The sequence below is a fragment of the Lontra canadensis genome, unplaced genomic scaffold (assembly GCF_010015895.1).
Source record: "Lontra canadensis isolate GAN:19392208 unplaced genomic scaffold, GSC_riverotter_1.0 scaffold113, whole genome shotgun sequence".
Classification (NCBI taxonomy): domain Eukaryota; kingdom Metazoa; phylum Chordata; class Mammalia; order Carnivora; family Mustelidae; genus Lontra; species Lontra canadensis.
Genome location: NW_022631107.1, coordinates 4,769,711 through 4,790,065, shown reverse-complemented (window position 1 = coordinate 4,790,065; position 20,355 = coordinate 4,769,711). Strand labels below are relative to the sequence as shown.

The 20,355-nt window shown below is 46.3% G+C and overlaps 1 protein-coding gene across 2 annotated transcripts in view; it reads left to right on the top strand.

Moving 5' to 3' along the window:
* NTRK2 (neurotrophic receptor tyrosine kinase 2) overlaps window positions 1-20,355 on the top strand; it is a 318,349-nt gene that overhangs the window by 236,986 nt on the left and 61,008 nt on the right. For both annotated transcript variants that reach the window (XM_032840565.1, XM_032840563.1), the window contains 3 exons: window positions 496-626; window positions 13,763-13,935; window positions 18,378-18,612. In XM_032840565.1, coding sequence (XP_032696456.1) covers window positions 496-626; window positions 13,763-13,935; window positions 18,378-18,612 — 539 coding nt within the window. The remainder of the gene's footprint in view (window positions 1-495; window positions 627-13,762; window positions 13,936-18,377; window positions 18,613-20,355) is intronic.

Below are 20,355 nucleotides of genomic sequence, written 5' to 3'. Positions count from 1 at the left end.
CAGGAGGACAAAGCTCTAATTAGCCATGCCCAGATCTTGCCTCTTCCCTCTGTTTCCTCTGAGCCTCCCCTCTAGAAATCTGAGGCATCTTAACAAAGAAATAGGGATTCCTGGCTCTCTCTCTGCCTTTCCCCCACGAGACACACGACAAACAGTATATGCAAAGCATCTGGCTTGTGAGAGGTCTGCTGTTAATATCTCATCTTTTCCCATTTCTCCCTTCTCCTAAGTTGGGAAGTTCATTAATCACATTCTGTAGCCAATGGGGAAGTCACTTCTTAAGTTCGAGTGAAAGTAATAATTGAGCTCCAGAGAGCACGCTGGTGTAACCTCCTTCCAGCTATTTGGGGTGCACAGGGAGGATGGGTACTGAGCCTCTCTTTCGGTTTACTGGGGCAGAGGGGAGAAGCTCAGGAGGCGGGCCCCTGATTCCTACCCTCCGCCGTCACCTCCGCGTGCCTCGATTCCAATTTCCATTCTGTCTTTGTTTTACAGTTGTTCAGCACATCAAGAGACATAACATTGTTCTGAAAAGGGAGCTAGGCGAAGGAGCCTTTGGAAAAGTTTTCCTAGCTGAATGCTATAACCTCTGTCCTGAGCAGGATAAGATCTTGGTGGCAGTGAAGGTAAGAGAACACTCCAGAATGTCTCATTATCCATGGTTGCACTCACGTGTGGAAGTAACGTTATTTCATGTTATAGTTGACCAATTCAGGAGCAAATTATGTCTGCTCCGGTGGATGTGTTCGAATTTTCTGGAACTAAGTGGACAGTGGGAAGGGTGTTTGGGGCACATGTAACTGTTGGAGCTTCTTCTCAGGGGCGACCCACCAGTCCATGGGCTGTGGAGAGCTCTGGGCTACTCTTCCAAGTCAGTGCTAACTGGATACTTGGTGGAGGTTAGTAAGGTCCAACAGAATTCCCCCAGACACATTTTGGAGCCTCAATCTGTGTCTTTGGATTGCTCAGTGTTTTTGCCAAGCTCAGCTGTAGCTTGTCCTCGGTTGGGGGCCCTAGGAGGGAGACTGGAGTCCGCTTTCCCTCTCAGCCCTCTGCTCTGCTGACATCTTCTGTTACAACTTACCCTGTCCCTCCTGAATGTCCCCAGAGCCCCAGGATTGCATACAGGGCGGCATGATTCCGTCCTGCGGTGGATGGCATCTCTTGGGATTCCAACATCCCAGGAGACACAAGGTTTTACTGAAATAATGGAGGCTGAAAGTCCCTAATTCCCACCACTGCCCCCCCCCACCAAAACTCAAAAAGGAGAACTGGTCTTCAGTAAGATAAATGTTACTGGAGGGGATGAAATTTCCACCGAGCTCTCTAAAATATAGGAATTAACAAAAATAGCACAAAAGACTTCAGCAGATCTTTTACATATGCATTGTCAAAACAAAAAAAAATCCCAACTCACCAAGGTATTGAATAATATATGTAAAAGACTTAAAAGAGACCTATATTTATAAAATGAATTAAGTGGCAAAGGAATATGGGCTTGGCTAGTATAATAAGATGTAGCTTCTTGGCTTCACGGAAGATGATTGGGTTTTCTTTGTTTCTGCCAAACAGAATGTAGCGTTCATTTACTAGTTACAACCAGGACAAACTTCATGTTTAAAAGTCAGCTGTCTACTCCATTAGTGCTGTACTTAGCATCAAAGTATTCTACTGTATACATAATAGGTAATTGAGGGGAGAGAAACTTCTGGAACTTACTCATCCTGAGGACTAAATACACTTTCTGTTAAAATTCGTCCAAATGAAGAAAAAGTGCATTTGCTTCCCGAATATCATCCCAACCTGAGTGGCCTGGAGGCTCTTAGACTCTCACCAAAGGTTTCTAAAAGCTGCACTTTGGAACGAATAAAGGACAGAACTTTCTAGGGAGGGTAAATGTAATATCAGTAAACATCATCTCACTAAGCTAGGCAAATGGAGAGGGAGAGGGAGCCGAGGAGAGGAGACAGGAAGATGCTGGAAAGATAGGAGGTCAAATGGGGTAAAAGGTGTAAAATAAGAATCCCTCCATGACTCGGGCGGTGTTGGGGGGAGGGGTGGTTATTCCTGCTATTGAGACTGCTTCCTCTTTTCTTTCATTTACCCAAAAAGTTTATTTTTTAAAGCACAAAATGTTCAGAACATTTGGCAGTGTTCTCTCTGCAGTCTTTGCTTTCCTCTGCTGCTTTTTCCCCTCACATTGGATAAATGGGACCAAAAGGTGCCTCTATTTTTGTAGATTCATAGACTGATAAAATATGAGAGCTAGAAGCAGCTTAGGGAAAATCTGATCCTAATCTAGCCATGAGTTATACGCAAGGACATTGAAGACCAGGGATTCCCATTCTAGAGTCATGTTTTCTCCCACATATCTGGAGACCCACCAGGGACCTAAGTCAGGCCTTCAGACTCTGAATTCAGATTCTTGATTCTTGGGGTCACAAGGTGAGCATCTTGGAATGTGAGAAAATTCTGGGAGATTAGGGAATCCTAGATGACAGTGTAGGAGTAGCTGAGGGACCTCAGCCAGATATGGAGAGAGAGGCACCAAATTTCTTAGTGGGGAAAGCCTTTCATTTGATTGTTGTTCTGTATTCTCTGCCTGCTTCACTGTTCTCTGAACGCCCTTGAAGAGAGGGTGTTCCCCAGCTACATTTGGGTCACCTTCAACTCATGTGTCGCATTTCCTTCCCAACACATGCTAGGACAGGGTTTCAGGGCCTGGGCTGGTCCTAACGAAGCATCAGCCAGGGTCAGTGCGGTGTAAACAATTACCCTGCCCACACAGCCTGCTGCTCCCGAGGCTCATCTCCCACTGCCATTACCGCTGAGGCTTCTCTCTGGTTTGAATCCAGTCGCAGCCCAAATCCCACCTTTGACGAAGACGCAAGACCCTGTCCTCTTGCCGAATAAGTTGGCAAATTCATGACCTACGGTGAGCGCTTGTGAAACAAGACTGCTAGAAACAAACCAACCCAAAATCAACCAAACCAACAAGAACTTGAATTTTCCCCTTTATCAACTCCTGAATCTTTGTGGGCTCGTTCCTTCTTGTTGAAATTCAAATGAAACTGTTATTTCAAGCCGAGAGGACAAAAACGCCTGCAGCTCAAAAATTCATTTCAATTTCAAGGTTGCACACCTAAAACGTCTCCTCTCCACGACCTTGCCTGTGAAGTCTTGTTGCTATCAGAGGCTTTGCTTACGTTTGCCTGAATGACTTCTAGCTTCAGAGAGGGTACCCATTTTCACTTCCCGGGATTCAGAGTCTGCAGCTCCCCGCAGGGCACAAGCCAGACCTTCCCCAGCTCTAGGACGGCTGGATCACAATAGCACACGGACCCGTTACAGAGCTGCTCTCCCCCTCCTGACCGGCCCATTTTTCCGGCGGGGTGCTGCCCAACTAGAAGTGTGTTCAAAGACTATCCCCTGAACCTTGGAGGAAAATGTCTATGGTTTAGTCCTAACCATAGTAAAGTAAATTTTTCAGGAATGAGACAAACAGAATGCCCCTTCCGGGGCCCCGCCCAGCCTGTCACCTCTGAAAAGTTGCTCCTGGAGCTGCTCTTCTCCCATTGAAGGTACCCAGGGATGTTTGACAGGCTTTCTGCCCGTTGCCTAGCAACCCCTGCAGCATTGATTATGCGTCTAAGAAATAGCAGCTATCGTCCTCTTTCCTTCTCTAGAAGGAGCTGACTGGTTTGAAATCCAGGGCTTTGCACGCAGACTGACAGATGTCAGTTTCCTGTAAATTGTGGCATCGCCTGCCCCAAATGGTTTTAAGAACTTGAGGGATCTGCAGGAACCGGTTTAAGATGGACGTGATCTGAAGGCACTCAGGAGCCCACATGGGCTGAGCGTCCCTCTCCCATTAGACTATCTCCCCGTTTGGGAGCCAACCAGAGTGACCTTTTCTTGATAGTTTTTGGATGACCTTCGTTTTTTAGTGAAATGGATGCAACAGCCATTTTTTTCCCCTTACGCTGAATCACAATTGCAGAACCCATGAAGAGGGTGAGAAGCAGAGGAACTGGTCTTTGATCAGAATGAGTTACTTTACCTTTAAGTAACTCAATTACCAAGGAAACGCTTCATGGTAGTTTCCCTGCATTAGCTGTGGGTGCGTTAACTATTTTTGGCTCTATCCAACCTGCATTTCGATAGCTACAATGCCTACAACATTTTCCTGTACTATGAATGCACGCTGATTTTTGTTTTTTAAATATAGCCGCAAGTGCGCGTCGTCGGATTCATGGCCTCTCCTCCCCCTCTCCACTAACTCAGGTGTATTTCTAGAAACACAAAAATGCTGCATGCAAGACAGACTTTGGAAATTATATAGAACCCAAGTCTCATGTTTTATAGATGAGAAATCCGAGACCCAGGGAAGTCGAGTGACTTCCTCGAGGTGTAAGTTAAAACGAGTGAGAGGCACCCTACAGAAACATTTGAGACCAGGAATGGTGAGATCTGACTTCAACAAGCTCTTCCTTCCGAATTTTTGCATTTCGCGATTCTGAGTATCTTCTTGTTAACGGAAGAAATAATTCTGATTTTCTTCATCAAGGGTTTTGGAAGAGTTGACTGATGAGCGCTCTGGTACATTGCCGTTCTGCAGACCCTAAGTAGCATCTAACATGTTTTGCCATTACTGTGTCTGGAGAGCCTGACCTTAGCCCCTCGGTCCACACAGCTGCCATTAATCCATCCACTCTCTGTTCAAGTTGCTCCTCTTAGGAGAGACCTCCCCTTGCCTGCTCTGCCAGCTAGGTCAGACCTCCCCATCATATCCATTAAGGCATCTGTACTTGTCTTTTATGGCATTTGTCAAGGTTGTTAATTCTATATGTGTCTGTGAGCTTATTTCATCAATGGCATGACTGCATGTCTCCTCCATTAGAGTGACATATCCTTGAGAGTGGGAACCATGCTTTTTAGCACATTGTCCAATATCTAGTAGCGTGGAATAAATGCTTGTTGAATGAATGACGGGATGGCTATTAACCGATGTTCTTTAGCTTAACTCCCACATTTTGCCAATGAAGAAATGGGAACCTGGAGAAGACGAATGACCCATCCAAGGTCACGTAGCTTGAACAAGGGCACTTAATGTCAGATCTAGGACTAAAACTCAGGCCTCCCCAACAGTCTGATGCTTGTGATGCGCCGCATTTTTTACTTATTGAATTTTGCACATGCCCTGGTTGCCCCAAGTGAAGAAATTCAACATGATGCCACTTACCAAGTAATGCAAAGGAATGTGTTAGTTGTGCTCATCTGTATGTAAGGACGAGAGACACTTTGGCATTTTTCTGAGTAGAAATGCAATTCAAGGAAATAGGTGGAAATAAAGAAAACTGGATTCTGGAGTGAATATAAGCAAAACATCTTTATCAGCTTTGATAAGAACAGTTGTAGCACGCTCATGGGAAACCTCACTCAAGCTGATTTAAGCAGAAAAGGAAATTTATTTGCTGAAGCTACTGGAAAACCTTGCTAGTAGTGTCCTTGCTTCAGGTACTGCTGGATCCAGAAAATCAATTCTCGTGTATGTATCTCCTGGCTCGGCTTTCCTCTGTATTGACTGTATTCCCAGACTGGTTCTCTCCTTTCCACTGTGGTAAAGACTTGGCAGCAATGGTTCTGGGCTTAGATCCTGCCATCCTAGCAACCCCAAAGAGAGCTCCTCTTCCCCAACAATTACACCGAAGTCCAAGGGACAGCTTCTACTGGCTTGTGTTGAGTTGGTCCTCTGACTCGCTGAATAATAATCTGAATACCCAGGCCTGGGTCACATACACATCCTTGGAAATGGAAGGTGAGGTCAGGTCTACATGACACACAGAGACTGAATGTGGGTAGCCATGGTTCCCTGAAGGAATATTAAAGATTCCATCCCTGATAAAAAGGGTGAAGAGCTGTTCCTCCCGGTCTGTAGAGCTCAAGAAGGAAAAGACTGTGTGTTCAGTGATTCCACTCCATCTTCACACCAGGCCACCTACCTGTGACCCAACCATCCAAGGTCGTCACATGGCACAGATGAGGCCCCCTATGGGGAAAGAAGCAAGTAGAGCCAGTTGTCTCAGAACATGGATAGGGCAGAATAAGGGCTCCAAAAGGAAAGCTCTTTCTTTCCTGTTCTGGAACTGTGAAACAATCCATAGACAAGAAAGGGAATCAAGAGTTCATCAATTCCAAGGCACATTTATCTCTAAGACAGGGGGCTCTTTTCTTTCTTTCTCTCATTTTAGGATTTTTTCAATTTTTATTTTTTTGTGGCAGTCACCTTATCAGTCCTTACATCTTGATTAATCATGAAGTTTCCCTCCCATTCCTCCCTCTTCCTGTGCTCCCTTCCCACTTCTCCATGGATACTGGCATGTGAAATCCTTGTCCCCACAAAATGGAAATGGAAGATGACAAGATGAGTATATTTAAGAGAACATTCATTAGTGCTGTCCCAAAAAAGGAGTTTGTGTACCTTAACAGGACACAGTGTTGCAGAAGATGCTATCGACTCCCATTTTTACAAGTCTCTAGGAATAGAAACCATCCAACTTTTAATAGTGGCTCATTAAAAGCTTTCACTGTCTTTATGGCCCAGACATTGTTTAAATAGATTTCTATTGTACCTTAGTGTAAGCCCATTTTTTCCTGGTGCGCACATGCGTGTGTGTGTGTGTATGTGTGTGTATGTGTGCATGCACACATGCGCATGCTTACATGCACACTCACATAGGCTATAAGAGGGAGAGTGACATCTTCCTGGTGAGGACTGTGCCTGTGCTTGAGTCTGGTAGGTTCCAGTAACTACTTTGCCCCATCAATGTCCGCTTTCCAGAAACTTCAACTTTTAACCTGTGATGGGAAGTCTGTTTTTTGTCTTGTTAAGTGGTCTTATTAACCCTATTTTCTGGCTCATCTCCAATTCATCCCCATCTTCTCAGAAATGCTAAACCCCAAACAGTGCATTTCACTGGAATGAGGACTCCTCTGGTATTCAACACAGCTGGAGACTTCATTTCACACTTCTGTATCTCTAGAACATGGGCCTCTCAGTAGCTGTGCTGCTTTTTCATTGACTTTAGCATGATAACCCAGCTCCCGATTGAGTCCCAGTCTACCATGATCCATCAGCAGCTTTAGTGAAATCAGCTCCCATTTTCAATTGTATTTAAAGCCGGTAGATACATTGCAGCTCTCCTTACTGGAGGACAACTTCTATTTCATTCCTTTGAGTCAATATCTCTCTGTTGCTACGAATTAGTTTCATGTCTTCCAAAGACTAGCATTTATAATATGCGACTTGATGTAATATGCACACAGAAGCCGTCAATTTCGCCACCCAAATTATTGCAAGCATTTTAAGGCGTGTGAAATAGGACTTGGCCTTGCGTTTCCCATTGGATGGTCGACTCGTTAGATTCCAAACTGTAAGAGTTAGCGTGGCTGTGAAAATAAAGATAGCAGCAATCAACACCCTGGCTATGAATCTTGTATTTGAAGCTGTCACTTGGTACATAATTAAAGTCCTCGCAAAGGCCAGTTACATATGATCGAGTTGATATACACAGAATGTTGGTTTCTAGTACACAGTGAGTACTGAGTGCGATCAATTTCCTTTTCATATAATCACTTTGTTAATTTTTACATTTGTCAGGATGTAGGAGAGCCACCTACTGAGCCCTCCTTGGTTGTTAGGATCTTCTTTCTATCCTGTCTCTGAATTTATTACAACGTAGTCTTCCAAAGTTCACAATTTTAAGAACTTGATAAAAGCTTCTTCTCCATTCTTCAGAAGAGACCCTATAAGTTAGAAGAATCTCATAGCACTGGGACTATAGATTACTCTAAACCCCTGGCTAATCATTGCCCAAGAGAACCTTACAAGAAGGGAATCTGCCTTAATGCTATTTCAGTTTAGTATTGTTTTCCAGCAGTCCCAAAAGTCATCTTGACCCACCGATAGCCTATTGAGGTAGCTTTTATGGAACAGGGTTGTCCAACAGAATACAATGAGAGCCACAAATGCAAGCCACATTTGTATTTTTAAATTTCCTAGTATGTACATTAAAAAGGTAAGAAGAAACAGATGAAGATAACTGTATTCATACATTTTATTTAACTCGACATATCTAAAATAGCATTTTAACATATTGTTGATATAAAAATATTAACGAGATGCTTTATTCACTGTAAGTTTTCAAAATCTGGTGGGTATTTTATACCTACAGCACATCTCAATTTGGATTAGCCATATTTCAAATGACCACCAGCTGCTTGTGACTGTTGGCTACCCTGTTGAACAGTGCAGGTCTAAGAGATATCAGAAGAGTCAACAGGTCTTGCCCCAGTGAACCTGACCCAGAAGAACTTAGGCACATTGACAGACATTCTTACGTATCTGAGTTGTTTCCTATGGGGGATTACTCACTGGCCTCTGTTTTAAGCATGGTGGTGGGCACTGGGCACGATGAAGTCTTACCATAATGATCTCTTCTTTTCTTATCCTTCAGCTTAACTTTGTTTCTTCGATGAAAAAAATTATAGGAAAAGAATATAAGATCAGTGCTTTAAAAAAGAATGCAATCTCTGTTTAACCTTGTGTCTCCTAAACCACCTGCACTTTGAAATGCATGATCATTTATCCTATCCTACAGCATTCAATCACACAGGTCATTTCCAATAAGCTCTCTTGCCTCTCCTACTAGCTTCCTGTTAGTTAGCCTTAATATTTCATGGATGCATTTGAGAGGAATGTTAATTTTCCCTTCATTTTTTTCCCCTGACTTCTATTTTGCCTTCACTAGTTTCTCGGTTCTGTGCTGAAGTTTACCGCATGCTGTTCATTTCCTCCAACTCTGAATCGGTGTGTGCTCAAGGCAGTAACTCACTGTAGCTCTGGATGAGACCTCTCCCTTGAGAATGTCTTCAGAAAGGACGGTAGCTTTGAAGTGTCAGGAAATTCACCAGGAATAAGAAGAAACGAAGCTACAAAGAAGACACCAGGAGTAAGAAAATAGCAATGCTCAATGATGGGGCAAATATGCCTGTCAAAGTGGAGGCGATTGTCAGCGAGGGAAGCTGCCACCTCATGTCCATTGCCAAGGACTCGGGGAACCAGCCAAGCCTCCCTTAATTGAGTAAAATGACAATCAGTCATGGTACGAAAACAGAGATGATTTTTATAAATAGGGTTGATAGCAGGATTTTTCCAGCTTCTGATTGCTGTCTGGCTATGGTTCCACCCTTAGAAAAAAATTCTGTCCTTTGAGTGCCAAATTCAGAAGATGATTTTGCCCAACTTGTTACTGCCATATTTTCTGAATCTCTTAAAATAGATTTGAATCATAATTTAGAAAAAGGACCCAACAGGCAAAAATGGATGGGTACATAGGATGAAGCTAGGGTTTGTGAGAGGCACTCGCCCCACGAATAGTGAAATCTTTCTTAAATCTTTCTTAAATCTAAAAATTTTACTGAAGCATAGCTTCTGACATTACACGGAGAATGATCTCTTCCTGCAGTAGATTCCTTTGGGGAAATGGAAATGTTAGATGCTCGTTAGCTCTTTTAGTTTGGTGTCCTCCCCCAGAGAAAATCCTGTCTTCTCTCCATCCTACTCCTCTACCCCATTGCCTGACTCTCTCTGTCTCTCTCTCTCACACATATACACACACTTGCACACACACTCATATACACACAGTCTAGTGTTCTTGAATCAATGCTATATAGATAAACTTAAGAAAAGAATTTACGTACAGAATTTGTTCCCGTCTTGCAGTGATGGCTTAAAGGGCCTTCTCTAACTCACTGTTAAAGACAGGCCGAGGCCCCACAAATAAGCTATCTCAGCGACACAGGGCAGCCTCTGAGTAAGGAGTCTTGATCTCTGAGAAGACACCACAGGCTTCAAAGGGCTTTCAGAGGGGAATGGGGGGTGCCATGGGCCTGCTGCTCTCATGGTGGGCCATCTCCGTGCCTTATCCATGCATCTTTTGGCCTCCCTGGATCTTCGTGTGAGCAAATCGAATGCAGACCTCATTGTGGTTTTGATTTCAAATGTCGTTCTCTACCAGGGACCCTGGGAGGCATCTCAGCTTACACTACCTCACTCAGTCCTCCCGATGACCCAGTGAAGTAGACGATCTCGTTTCCCTCACTCCCCAGGGGAGAAAATCAGAGTTCAGAGAGGTCCAGCGCAGTGTCAGAATTTGAATCCAGATTTTTTTTTTTTTTAACTCTAAGCTAGAACACCTTCTTTCTGAGTACCACCATTGTGAGGACCTGTATTTTGACTAGAAGGAGAGCACAAACATTTGTGGCCAGCACATCAGGAGCCAGTGACTCGGGAAGTCTCCGCTTCATCCTTATATCCTCCTGCCTACTTTCTCTGCCTGTACTTGGACCCACACACCACCTTACCAGAACGCCCACTTTTCATTCTTTCCTGGTGCTCTTTTATCTCTAGTTTACATAGACCTCGTGGGTCAAGGGTTCTTTTATTTGCCCAACTCTGGATTCTGCTGTCAAAGGAAGTAGTGGAGACAGACGCTTACCTAAAACCATAACTCAAGTCCAAGGGTAAGAGACGTTCCCGTGTGTGTATTTTGTCCCAGCCAATGACAACATCCATCTCCTCCATGTCTATATGCTTGCCTTAACTATGATTTTTTTTCCTACTTAGGAATTCAACAAAACAGTGGTTGGATTAAAAACCAACCTAAACAAGTCAGCGAGATAAACACTTCACATGTCCCTATGCAACAGTGATGAAGGGGCTGAGTTGGGGAGGGTATATCGCTTGTTTCTAGAGCTTCCGGGGAGCAAAGCCCCAAACCCCAGGCTCTCAGCCACTGTTCATTTTGTTATTACATGAAGAAATGTGTAGTCTCCACGGCAACAACCCTACCAAAGTTTTATAGCCTCTCTGAGTATTTGCTGGACCACATCTCACTTTTCAAAGCAGGTACTCTGAAGGGACCCTTCTCAAAACCACATACTAAGGTGAGAATGGGGAACCCCACCACCCGGCCCTTTTATTCAATGGGTATCTCCAGAATTTGGCATAAGACACAACTGCCTCTAGCCTCAGGAAAACTCTAAACGACCTGGGTCAGGTCGTCCCTGGTGAGAAAGCTTCAAATCCGGCTAAAGGCAATTTGTGAAAATGCTAGGTTGCAGCAGAAAAGATTTGGTGACCTTGTTGTTGCCTCTGTCATCTTAATGTTTCCTTGTCACTGAGGTGAGGCAGGCCCTGCCTAGTCCTCCGTGCCCTCCTGTGTGGAGAGCAGTCTTGGGCAGGCTAAGTTACATAGCGCAAGCTCATCATGTGGCAGACTCGATGACGAGCCTCTTGCCCCCTTTGGGAATGAAGGACTTGCTCCCTCGCTTGCTGAGAAGGCTGCAACCTAGGGGGACTCAGGAAGTCCACTCAAGGTCACTCTCCCCTTCTGAGCTGGTCTCCAACCAGTGGTGGGCTGGGATGAGTCTCCGAAGGCCCAGCCCCCTTACTCAGGACAGCTCTGAAGGGTCCTCCTGGAGGGGTGGACGGGACCTGTTGAGACTGCACCGCAGCTGAATGTCCGCCATGCCCAGACCCTCCCAGCAGGTGTTAATACCAAGGGTGTGTCCTAGTAAGTGTCTTAGCTGCTAATTTCCATGCCAGAGCCTTTTCCTCAGACACTAGCATGGAAACCTTGACTTATGGCATATCCCAAGGTCTAGAAGCTTCCCACGTCCGGGGTGTCCCCCCCCAGGAAAGCAGAGTCAAGGCAGCGAGCTAGAGTAGGACCACCAGGGGCCTGGCAGTGTTCTTTGATCCTGGACGTAGTGCATAGTCTCGAACTCATTACACTTCTGATGGATGACAGTGCTTTCATTCTGCTCCAGGGTTCAATTTTTTGTGACTTAGGGATGTTCACATTTGCCATCTAACACTGGTAAGGTCTGATGAGTCTCCAAAGAACAGGCTCATGTACTCACATGCCACCTTTACCAGCAAGAGTCCTGTGGGCATCCCTTCTCCTTGTCCCTTAACTGTGGCTGCTGTCACTAATCACTACAAACTCAGGGGCTAACAACACAAATGGTTTGTCTCATGGTTCTCGTGGTCAGATGCCCAAAGTCAGTTTTACTAAGTGAAAGGGAAGGTGATAGCAGGGCTGGCTCCTTCTGGAGGCCCTAGGACAGAAAACATTTCCTGGCCTTTTCTGGTTTTGGAGGCCATACACAGTCCTTGGCTTGTGGCCCCTTCTTCTAAGTCAGCAGCATAACACCTGTGTTCTGTCTGACCTCTGCTTCTACCCTTATATCTGCTCTCTCCTGACCCCCGCTTCTCACCCAAGGTCCTTTGTGTGGAATGACCTGGAGCCCACTTGGATAATCCCTCCACACCAAGACCCTTAACTTACTCTCCTCTGCAAAGTCCCTTTGGCCATGGAAGGTAACATTCATAGATTTTGGGGATTGGCATGTGGACACCTTCGTGGGGTCATTGTTCAACATCTGACCCCAGTGACCATGACTGAGTGAGGGTTCCAGGCAGAGGGACGAACACCAGCAGAGACAGGGAGGCCTGGCCTGATGTCATATGGACAGCTGTGGAGACTTGTTCCGGAAAAGGGACATATCAAGTGATCAGACGGGGGTGCCTGCGAGGCTCAGCTGGTGAAGAGTCTGCCTTCAGCTCAGGTCATGATCTCAGCGTCCTGGGATCGAGTCCCGCATCAGGCTCTCTACTCGGCGGGGGAGTCTACTTCTCCCTCTCCCTCTCCTTCTGTGCTCTCCCTCTCTCTCTCTCTCAAATACATAAAATCTTAAAAAAAAGAAAAGTGATCAAACTGGACAGAGATGCAGGTGAGCTAGTTCATTTAGGATGTGTGTTCCACGCTTGAATTAGAGTTAATTATAAAGGTGACATACCTCCCTCTTTGCCCATAAACACCTGAGGCCAGGACTTGGGTCACCATCTTCCTGATGCCACCACAGCTCTGGCTCTGTGACCAACCCAGGGCAGGAGCTGAGCACAGGTGTGTGACCTCAACAAATGCCAGCTTTGCCCTAGGACACTGCAATGGTGGAGTGCTCTGAGAAGAGAAGTACAGGCACCAGAGCCTGGCTGGCATGATCCCGGGCAACTTCATCTTGGCGACGTGATGGCCTGTTTGGCACTGACTGGATGGGGGCACTTGCTGAGCCGGCAGTGTGCGTGGGCACGGGGGGAGAAGGCTTTTGAAAGTGTTATGTAATAAACCGGGCACAATGATCACAGTCGAGGCTGGAAAATGGGTACGTGAGGGTTCCTTACGCACTTCTGTCTACAGAGCCGTTCCATAATATGAAGTTTTTTAAGTTACGTGAGCAGAAGTGAGTGGCACATGGCATCCTTGAAAGCTTAACGGGTATCAAAATGGAAGAGAGTCTGTGGTAATAATTGGGGGAGAAGAGGGATAAAAAGGATGAAGACTCTGAAAAGCTCACGTCTGTTACTTCTGAGGAAACATCTGTATGAGCGCTTCATAAACTGCAATGTGTTCCAGAACCCTGAGGGGCCGTTCCTCAGGTTTTTAATGCAGACAGTATTTCCTCGGGAACAAGGCCATTTCCCAACTTTTGTGTAATGAATGAGATGAATTTCCTTTGCATCTAGGAGACTCAGGGCCCGCTGGAGGCCTTCCTTCTCCACACTCAACCTTCCCTTAGACGTTCTGGGTTTGAGGTGTGTTGATTTTCTCCCCTCTCTGCCCACCCTCATCCCCAGACGCTGAAGGACGCCAGTGACAACGCGCGCAAGGACTTCCACCGTGAGGCGGAGCTGCTGACCAACCTCCAACATGAGCACATCGTCAAGTTCTACGGTGTCTGCGTGGAGGGCGACCCACTCATCATGGTCTTTGAGTACATGAAGCACGGGGACCTCAACAAGTTCCTCAGGTAGGGCGTGGGGGGAGGTCTCGGCAAGGGGCTGGAAGAGGGAGCAGGCCTCCACTGTTCAGACGGCCTGAGAGAGAGAGGACAGGGAGCTCCTGAGAAGGGCCAGGGGTGCCCCTGGAACATTCTCTGGTGACAACACCAACACATTGTACAGAGAAAGGAACCGAGGACACAGGAGAAGTGAGGGACAGGAAAAATGAACTGACTTACTCTTTGGGGTAGGGAACCAAGCAGTGCCTTTATTTGCCTTGAGCAGAGGTACAAACGGAAGTTGCCCATTTACGAGCATGAAGAACTCATGGTCCCAGTAGTGTGGGCTGGGAGACTACATTCTCCTTCCTCGTCTATATCAGCAGCCACGTCCTCCTGGGTGGGTCTCCAGTTGCCTCAACTCCCAGGTGGGCCTGAGCAGGACCCTCTGTATGTCATCTGTGGCTCAAACAAGCTGTATTCGTTCAAACATGCCTCTCAACCTGTGGTGTCTTGGCAGGTAGCATAATTGAGGAGAAACAGGAAAGATGTTGGCCTCGGTTTTCTTAACTGTGAAAGGGGTATAATACTATCCACATCAAGAACTAGTGTCAGGATGACTGTGATAATAGACGATCAACAGATACTGTCCCTACAGCCACATGGTTGAGGGATCTGCAATCCTGGGGATGTTCGACCTCTGTTACAGTGACATCTCGATCTCTCTTCCTCCTCCAGTTCCTGGAAAGGGCTTTCTGCGGGAATGGGCACCAGGAAGCCTCTGAAAAATTCAGAAACTGTGATGTTTAATAAGTCTGTCACTGAGAGAATGGTGGAGGGGGGCAGTGTACTGCTGTGCTTGGAAATGTCATTATGCAGTTTGTACCTTCTGGGTCACTTTTATGAGGCTCATGAATACCCATATAATTTAGTTGTCCTTTACTGGTATGGGTCCCCCTTCTCAGCCTTGCTTATGATGGTGTTGGGGGAGGGACTACCAGTGACACTAGGAATCTGTAGCCAACTCTCGGCTCTCAGAGTCGGTCATCCTGATGCTTTACTCAGTGTCAGCACTTTTCCTTGCAGGAAAGAGGAGAGGGAATGATGACAGATTTTGTCTTTCAAATCTCATGTGAAAGGAGGAAAAGAAGCTACTTTTGGTGGAGGTCTAGTTGCTCATAGAACTATTTTCCCCTTGTTCCCATGTTCTAGGCTACTTCTCTAATTAAAAATGGTGCTTTCCAAAACCGGAGTATAATACCCCAAACATATTCAGCTAGATGCAACTAAATGCTTCTGCGAGCTCCTACTGTGTTTGTGCATGTATGCAAGTATGTGTGTGTGTGTGAGCATGTGTGTAAGTGAGAGCATGTGTGTGTGTGTGTGTGTGTGTGTGTGTGTGTGTGTTGATCCTTTCACTTTTGGCTCAGCCAATCTCTCCCTAGCTCTCCTTCCTGCTTCCAGAAGGAACAGGCACCTGATTCTCCCTGGGCGTCTTGCACAAGGCATGGAGTTACTAGAAATCTCTCCCGCTCGATTTCAGAATCTGCTGAACTCGGGTAGCAAGAGGTTTTCAATGCCAAGAAGCAGGTTCTCAGGCATAATAATGCACACTGTGAACTACAGTCCGTCCTCCATTTCTGGAAGGGAACCCAGTCCCTAAATGCCATGACCATGTCCCCACGTGTCACTGGCTCTGCCTTATAAAGGCAGATGTCTACAGTGTCCTCTCACCCTTTTTTATTCATTCCAAAGCCATACATCAAACACCAACACCTTGTGCTAGGGTGACTGGGAAATGAGGAGAAACACATAGTTCTTGCTTGCAAAGAGGTGCCAGTTTTTCCTCTAGAATCTCTTCTCCAGAATCCTTCCAACAAGTTTGCAAGCAACAACAGCTAATGTTATTGAGCCTTTTAAATGGTTTAACTTGTATAAACTTAATAAATTATTATTATAATCATTTCTATTTTATGGTTAAGAAAAAAAAAAAAAACCCTGAGTAATAGAGCTGAGATTCAAACCCACAGCCTCTGGCTGCAAAGCCCAGAGCTTTAATCATGCATTGCTTCCTCTAGAGGTAGCCAGTGAAAAAAAATCAGAAGGAAAGTAGCATGCTGTGGAATTCAGAGCCGGACCACGTGGCTAAGTGCCCACTGTAACCCACACTTGGAGAGAATAAGCCAAGGAAAGATGAACAGCCTCCCTCATTAGAAGCCCACTGAACCCTCCTGCTTCCCCAGCCAGGGTGCTAATGGCACTTTTCCCCTTTTAAGTCATGTTCTTCCAGAAGAGGTAAAAATATGTTTTTATTTCCAGGAGCTTCAGGGTAACCTGGAGAATGAAGCAGAGGGCTTTTGTGTTAACTTTATTTATACTCCTCTTGAGAACGTGTTTAGAAGAATTGCCTGCCCTCTTTTTACAGCAGGACTTTCTGCTCAAAGGCTTCTCCCGTTAAAAGGAGTCTTGTTCAAATACTCAAAAGCAAGCAGAGGAGACAACTGGTTTACAGTGCAGGAACCTGCCCTAAGACTTCTCCTCTTCTCTGGAGTCTTTGCAATGCATAGATTCTTAGAAGGGCCCAGATTCCTGGGGCTGACATAAGGTTCTGGCAAGTGAGCCAGATTTGATTTGAATCTATGAAGATTCCATCCTGGCCTAGATCCTCTGGATGTTTTAGGATTTCTCCCAGTTCGTGTGTTCTTCTAGGTCTCTCTGCTGGTGTTGAAGTCACAGTGAGGGTTTTGTCTCCTGTGATCAGTGAAGACGTTCCCCCCTTCCTCTGCGCACTTAGTGCTGGGAAAGAACAACCTTTGAGCAATCTTTAACGCTGGCTTTCTGTGAAAGACCACAAAGCTCTGTTCATGCCCAGTCTCAGTTACTACTCCCGTAAGAGAGCTTAGGAGGGTGCAGTGGGTACCCACACTTTATAGAGGTGAACCATGCTAGGACCTCCTGGCACAAAAACAGGAAGCTCCTCCCTGGGAATGGTTCAACCCGGATATTTAGGGATACAAGGGACCTACACGATCATTTAGCCTAATATCCCTCTGTTTGACTGACGGGGAAAATCACCGACTGGACAAGTTAAAAGTCTTCCCTAGATCCTGATGGCAGAAAATTCCCCTCCTCCTTGTCCAGTGTTTTTTCTCCGAGAATACAAGAATGATGGATTTGGAAATCCAGCAAGGGGGAAATCACTGGGGGCTGGAGCCGGGAAGAAGGGGCTTACACCTGCAGCAGGAAATGGGCCAACTGACGTGGGGCTGGCCGGTGCGGGGAGAGGCAGAAGGAGCAGGGTGTTCTGGGACAACTCTAACCCTCAAATACTCCTACAGCTTCACACCCTTACAGGTGGGATCATCTACTTCAAAATCCATTCAAAATTTTCTGTATTGATTTTGAGTGCTTCCAGCTGTCCTGAAGGAAATCTTCTCCCTTATTTGCCTCTGGGAGGAGCAGCCCTTTGACCACTCGGCAACGGCTTCTGGAAGAGAGGGACCCTTTATTCTTTGCCCTGCAGCACCCCTCAGGCCATCAGGGGCCTGTGACACCAGTCTTGGCAGGATTCCAGAGAGGGGACGGGGCTGAGGGCACATCCTGGTACTGGATGAAGCATGCCGGTGTTGAAATGCCCTAAGTCATCACAGGGCTAGGGAAAGGCCAAGTGCACAAGATAGAAGAAAAAGAAGATATAAAATACCATACTCCCCGCCCCCACCCCGCCATAGTATAAAAAATAAAACTTGGACCAGTAAAAGAAACAATGTGTTGTGATTCTAGAACTCTCCATGTGGTGGCCAGTGCACAGGTGGAGCTGGAGGAGGGGGGAGGGGTGGGCATTTTTCACAGCAAATGAATGTCCAGGCAAAGGGTGCCCTGGGATTCTGCTCAGGTGGGCTTGAGGGAGACCAGGACAGCTTGGAAACTCTGGCCCCAGTGGGGGCACCCTGGAGGCATTGGCCCAGGTCAGCAGAGGGGTGGGGGAGGGTGTTCCAGCTGCACCTTGTAGCTGGGAGGGGACGGCTGGGACTCCCACTGGGACATGGTGAACCATCACTCCAAGAAAGCCAAACTCTCCCCTTGCGGTTTGGTTCTGGTTTTTGTTTTGGTTTGGTTTATTTTTATTTTATTTTTATTTTGTTCAGGTTTTTTGCACTACTGCCTCTCAGAGTCAGGGCTCTGGCCAGTGCCAGTGCCAGACTAGCTCCAGAGCCCCCAAAATCAGACCTGTGTGTGTGTGTGTGTGTGTGTGTGTATCGAGGAGGGTACCATGCGGACCCACGTGGTCCCGAGAATTCTAGATTTCCAGGGAGTTGAAGCTTTAGGGGTACATCTATGGGTGAAGCATCTCCCCCTCACCCCCGCTCTTTCGCTAAGTCAGGCTGCCCTTGAGCCCTAGCCGCTGCTGGGAGACAGCGCTCCTGGAGGAAAGTGCTGGAACTTCAGCAACGCTTCTGTGCCTTCCACAGGGCCCACGGGCCTGATGCCGTGTTGATGGCCGAAGGCAACCCGCCGACGGAGCTGACACAATCCCAGATGCTGCATATTGCCCAGCAGATAGCCGCGGGCATGGTCTACCTGGCGTCCCAGCACTTCGTGCACCGAGATCTGGCCACCCGCAACTGCCTGGTCGGAGAGAACCTCCTGGTGAAAATCGGGGATTTCGGGATGTCCCGGGACGTGTACAGCACTGACTACTACAGGGTGAGTGGCTGCGCCCACCAGGGGTCCCCAGGACCCTCTTTCCCTGGGAGTCCCTTGTATTCATTTGCTGGGGCTGCCATAACAAAATACTGCAGACTAAGGGCTTTAAATAATAGGCATTTATTTTCTCGGAAGGCTAAAAGTTCAAGGTCAAGGTGATGGCAGGGTTGCTTTCTCCAAAGGTGTCTCTTCTTGGCTTGTAGACAATGCCTTTCTCCGCGCGCTCACATGGTCTTGTTGCTCACACGGTCTTGTTGCTGTGTGCACATCCCTGGTGTCTCTATGTAAATTCTCTTGTCTTATAAGGACAGCAGCCAGATTGGATGAAGGTCTACCACAACCTCGTTTTCATTTAGTCTCCTCTTTGAAGACCTTATCTCCAAATACAACTATTGTGTGAGATACTGCAGGTTAAGGCTTCCATGCACAAATTTGGGGGAACACAATGCATCACATAAAACCCATCCTGCTCTTTCCATAGTTCTCCAGACTGGTGTGTGATATCTCCAAGAGAAAAGCCCTCAGCATGAGGGTTCTGCCAGGGAAGCCCGAGGGCTTCGAGGAATTCCTGCTTGGCAAGAGGTTAAAGGGTTTTGAAGTTTATATTTGATTCTGTGAAATTCTGCCTGGAGCCTTTGTCTGAGGGTGTGGCTGAAGACAAACTTGTTCACATAAATAATAGCACCATAGACCTTGGAAGTTCCCACCCAGAACCATCTTGGTTGGAAGTGGATTGTCTGGTGGCCTTCTTTGTGAGGTATAAGAGGTTCTGTCTTGCCTCCTCTTGGAGAGTGCCACCTCTAGCTGCCTGAGCTTCCACTACTAGAAACACTAAGGACTAGAGTTACAGAAACAAGTCAGATCCCCTGGTTACCTGGAACTGGTCCCCTTGACAAGATTTGTTAAGTGAGACCTTGGAAGTTGGGTAGGAGAGGAAAAGGACATTTCCGGAAACCTTGAAGTCATGATATTGAAAGTGAATTGAAGGTTTTCCTGTGGTTTTGCTTCATTTTCATGCACAGAGGAAGAGAATAGGAAGGAAAAGGAATAAATGTGTTGTGTGTACATAGCCTAAGAAGGTCAAACATGTAACTTGACTAGCTTTTATAAGGTAGGACTGGCAGAGACAATAACTCTCCTCACCTTTGTTCTTCCCTTTATGGTTTAGTTTTGAGGAATTTGTTTGCTTCCTATGCCCCTCTCTGCAGCCTTACTCATTTCTCATGCCCCTGCATTTTAGTTAAGTCAACATCACTACAAGTAGTCTAAGAAAATAAATCCAGGGCTTTGCTGTAGATTTCTTCTGTATATTTTTTTTTTATGGGGTTTCTTCCTTTGTCACCTTGAGAAACATTGTCCACAGTCTATGGGACAAAAAGAAGTGGAGACCAAATTGAAAAAGATTCTCTTGGGTGTGTCTGTAGAAAACTCAAGTATGGTCTTAATTTCAAGTATTCAAATGGAGCTTCAAAGCCCTTGTCCTGAGTCTAATGATGACTAGTTTATTCCGGATAGCTAAAACATGGTGAGAGACTATCTACTGATGGAGGCATCTCCACCGGTAGCTCTATTCCTTTGCTGGGGGGTGGGCGGGGTGGGGACGTTTCCCTGTCTCAAAAGATGAAGAACCACATGAGTCCTTCCCTAAAGAAAAGCTTTGCTGATCTTGATAAGCATCGAAAGGAGAAATATATGGCCCGAGCAAGAGCTTCCTCTTTAGTAGTAAGTTAATAAAGGTCTTAG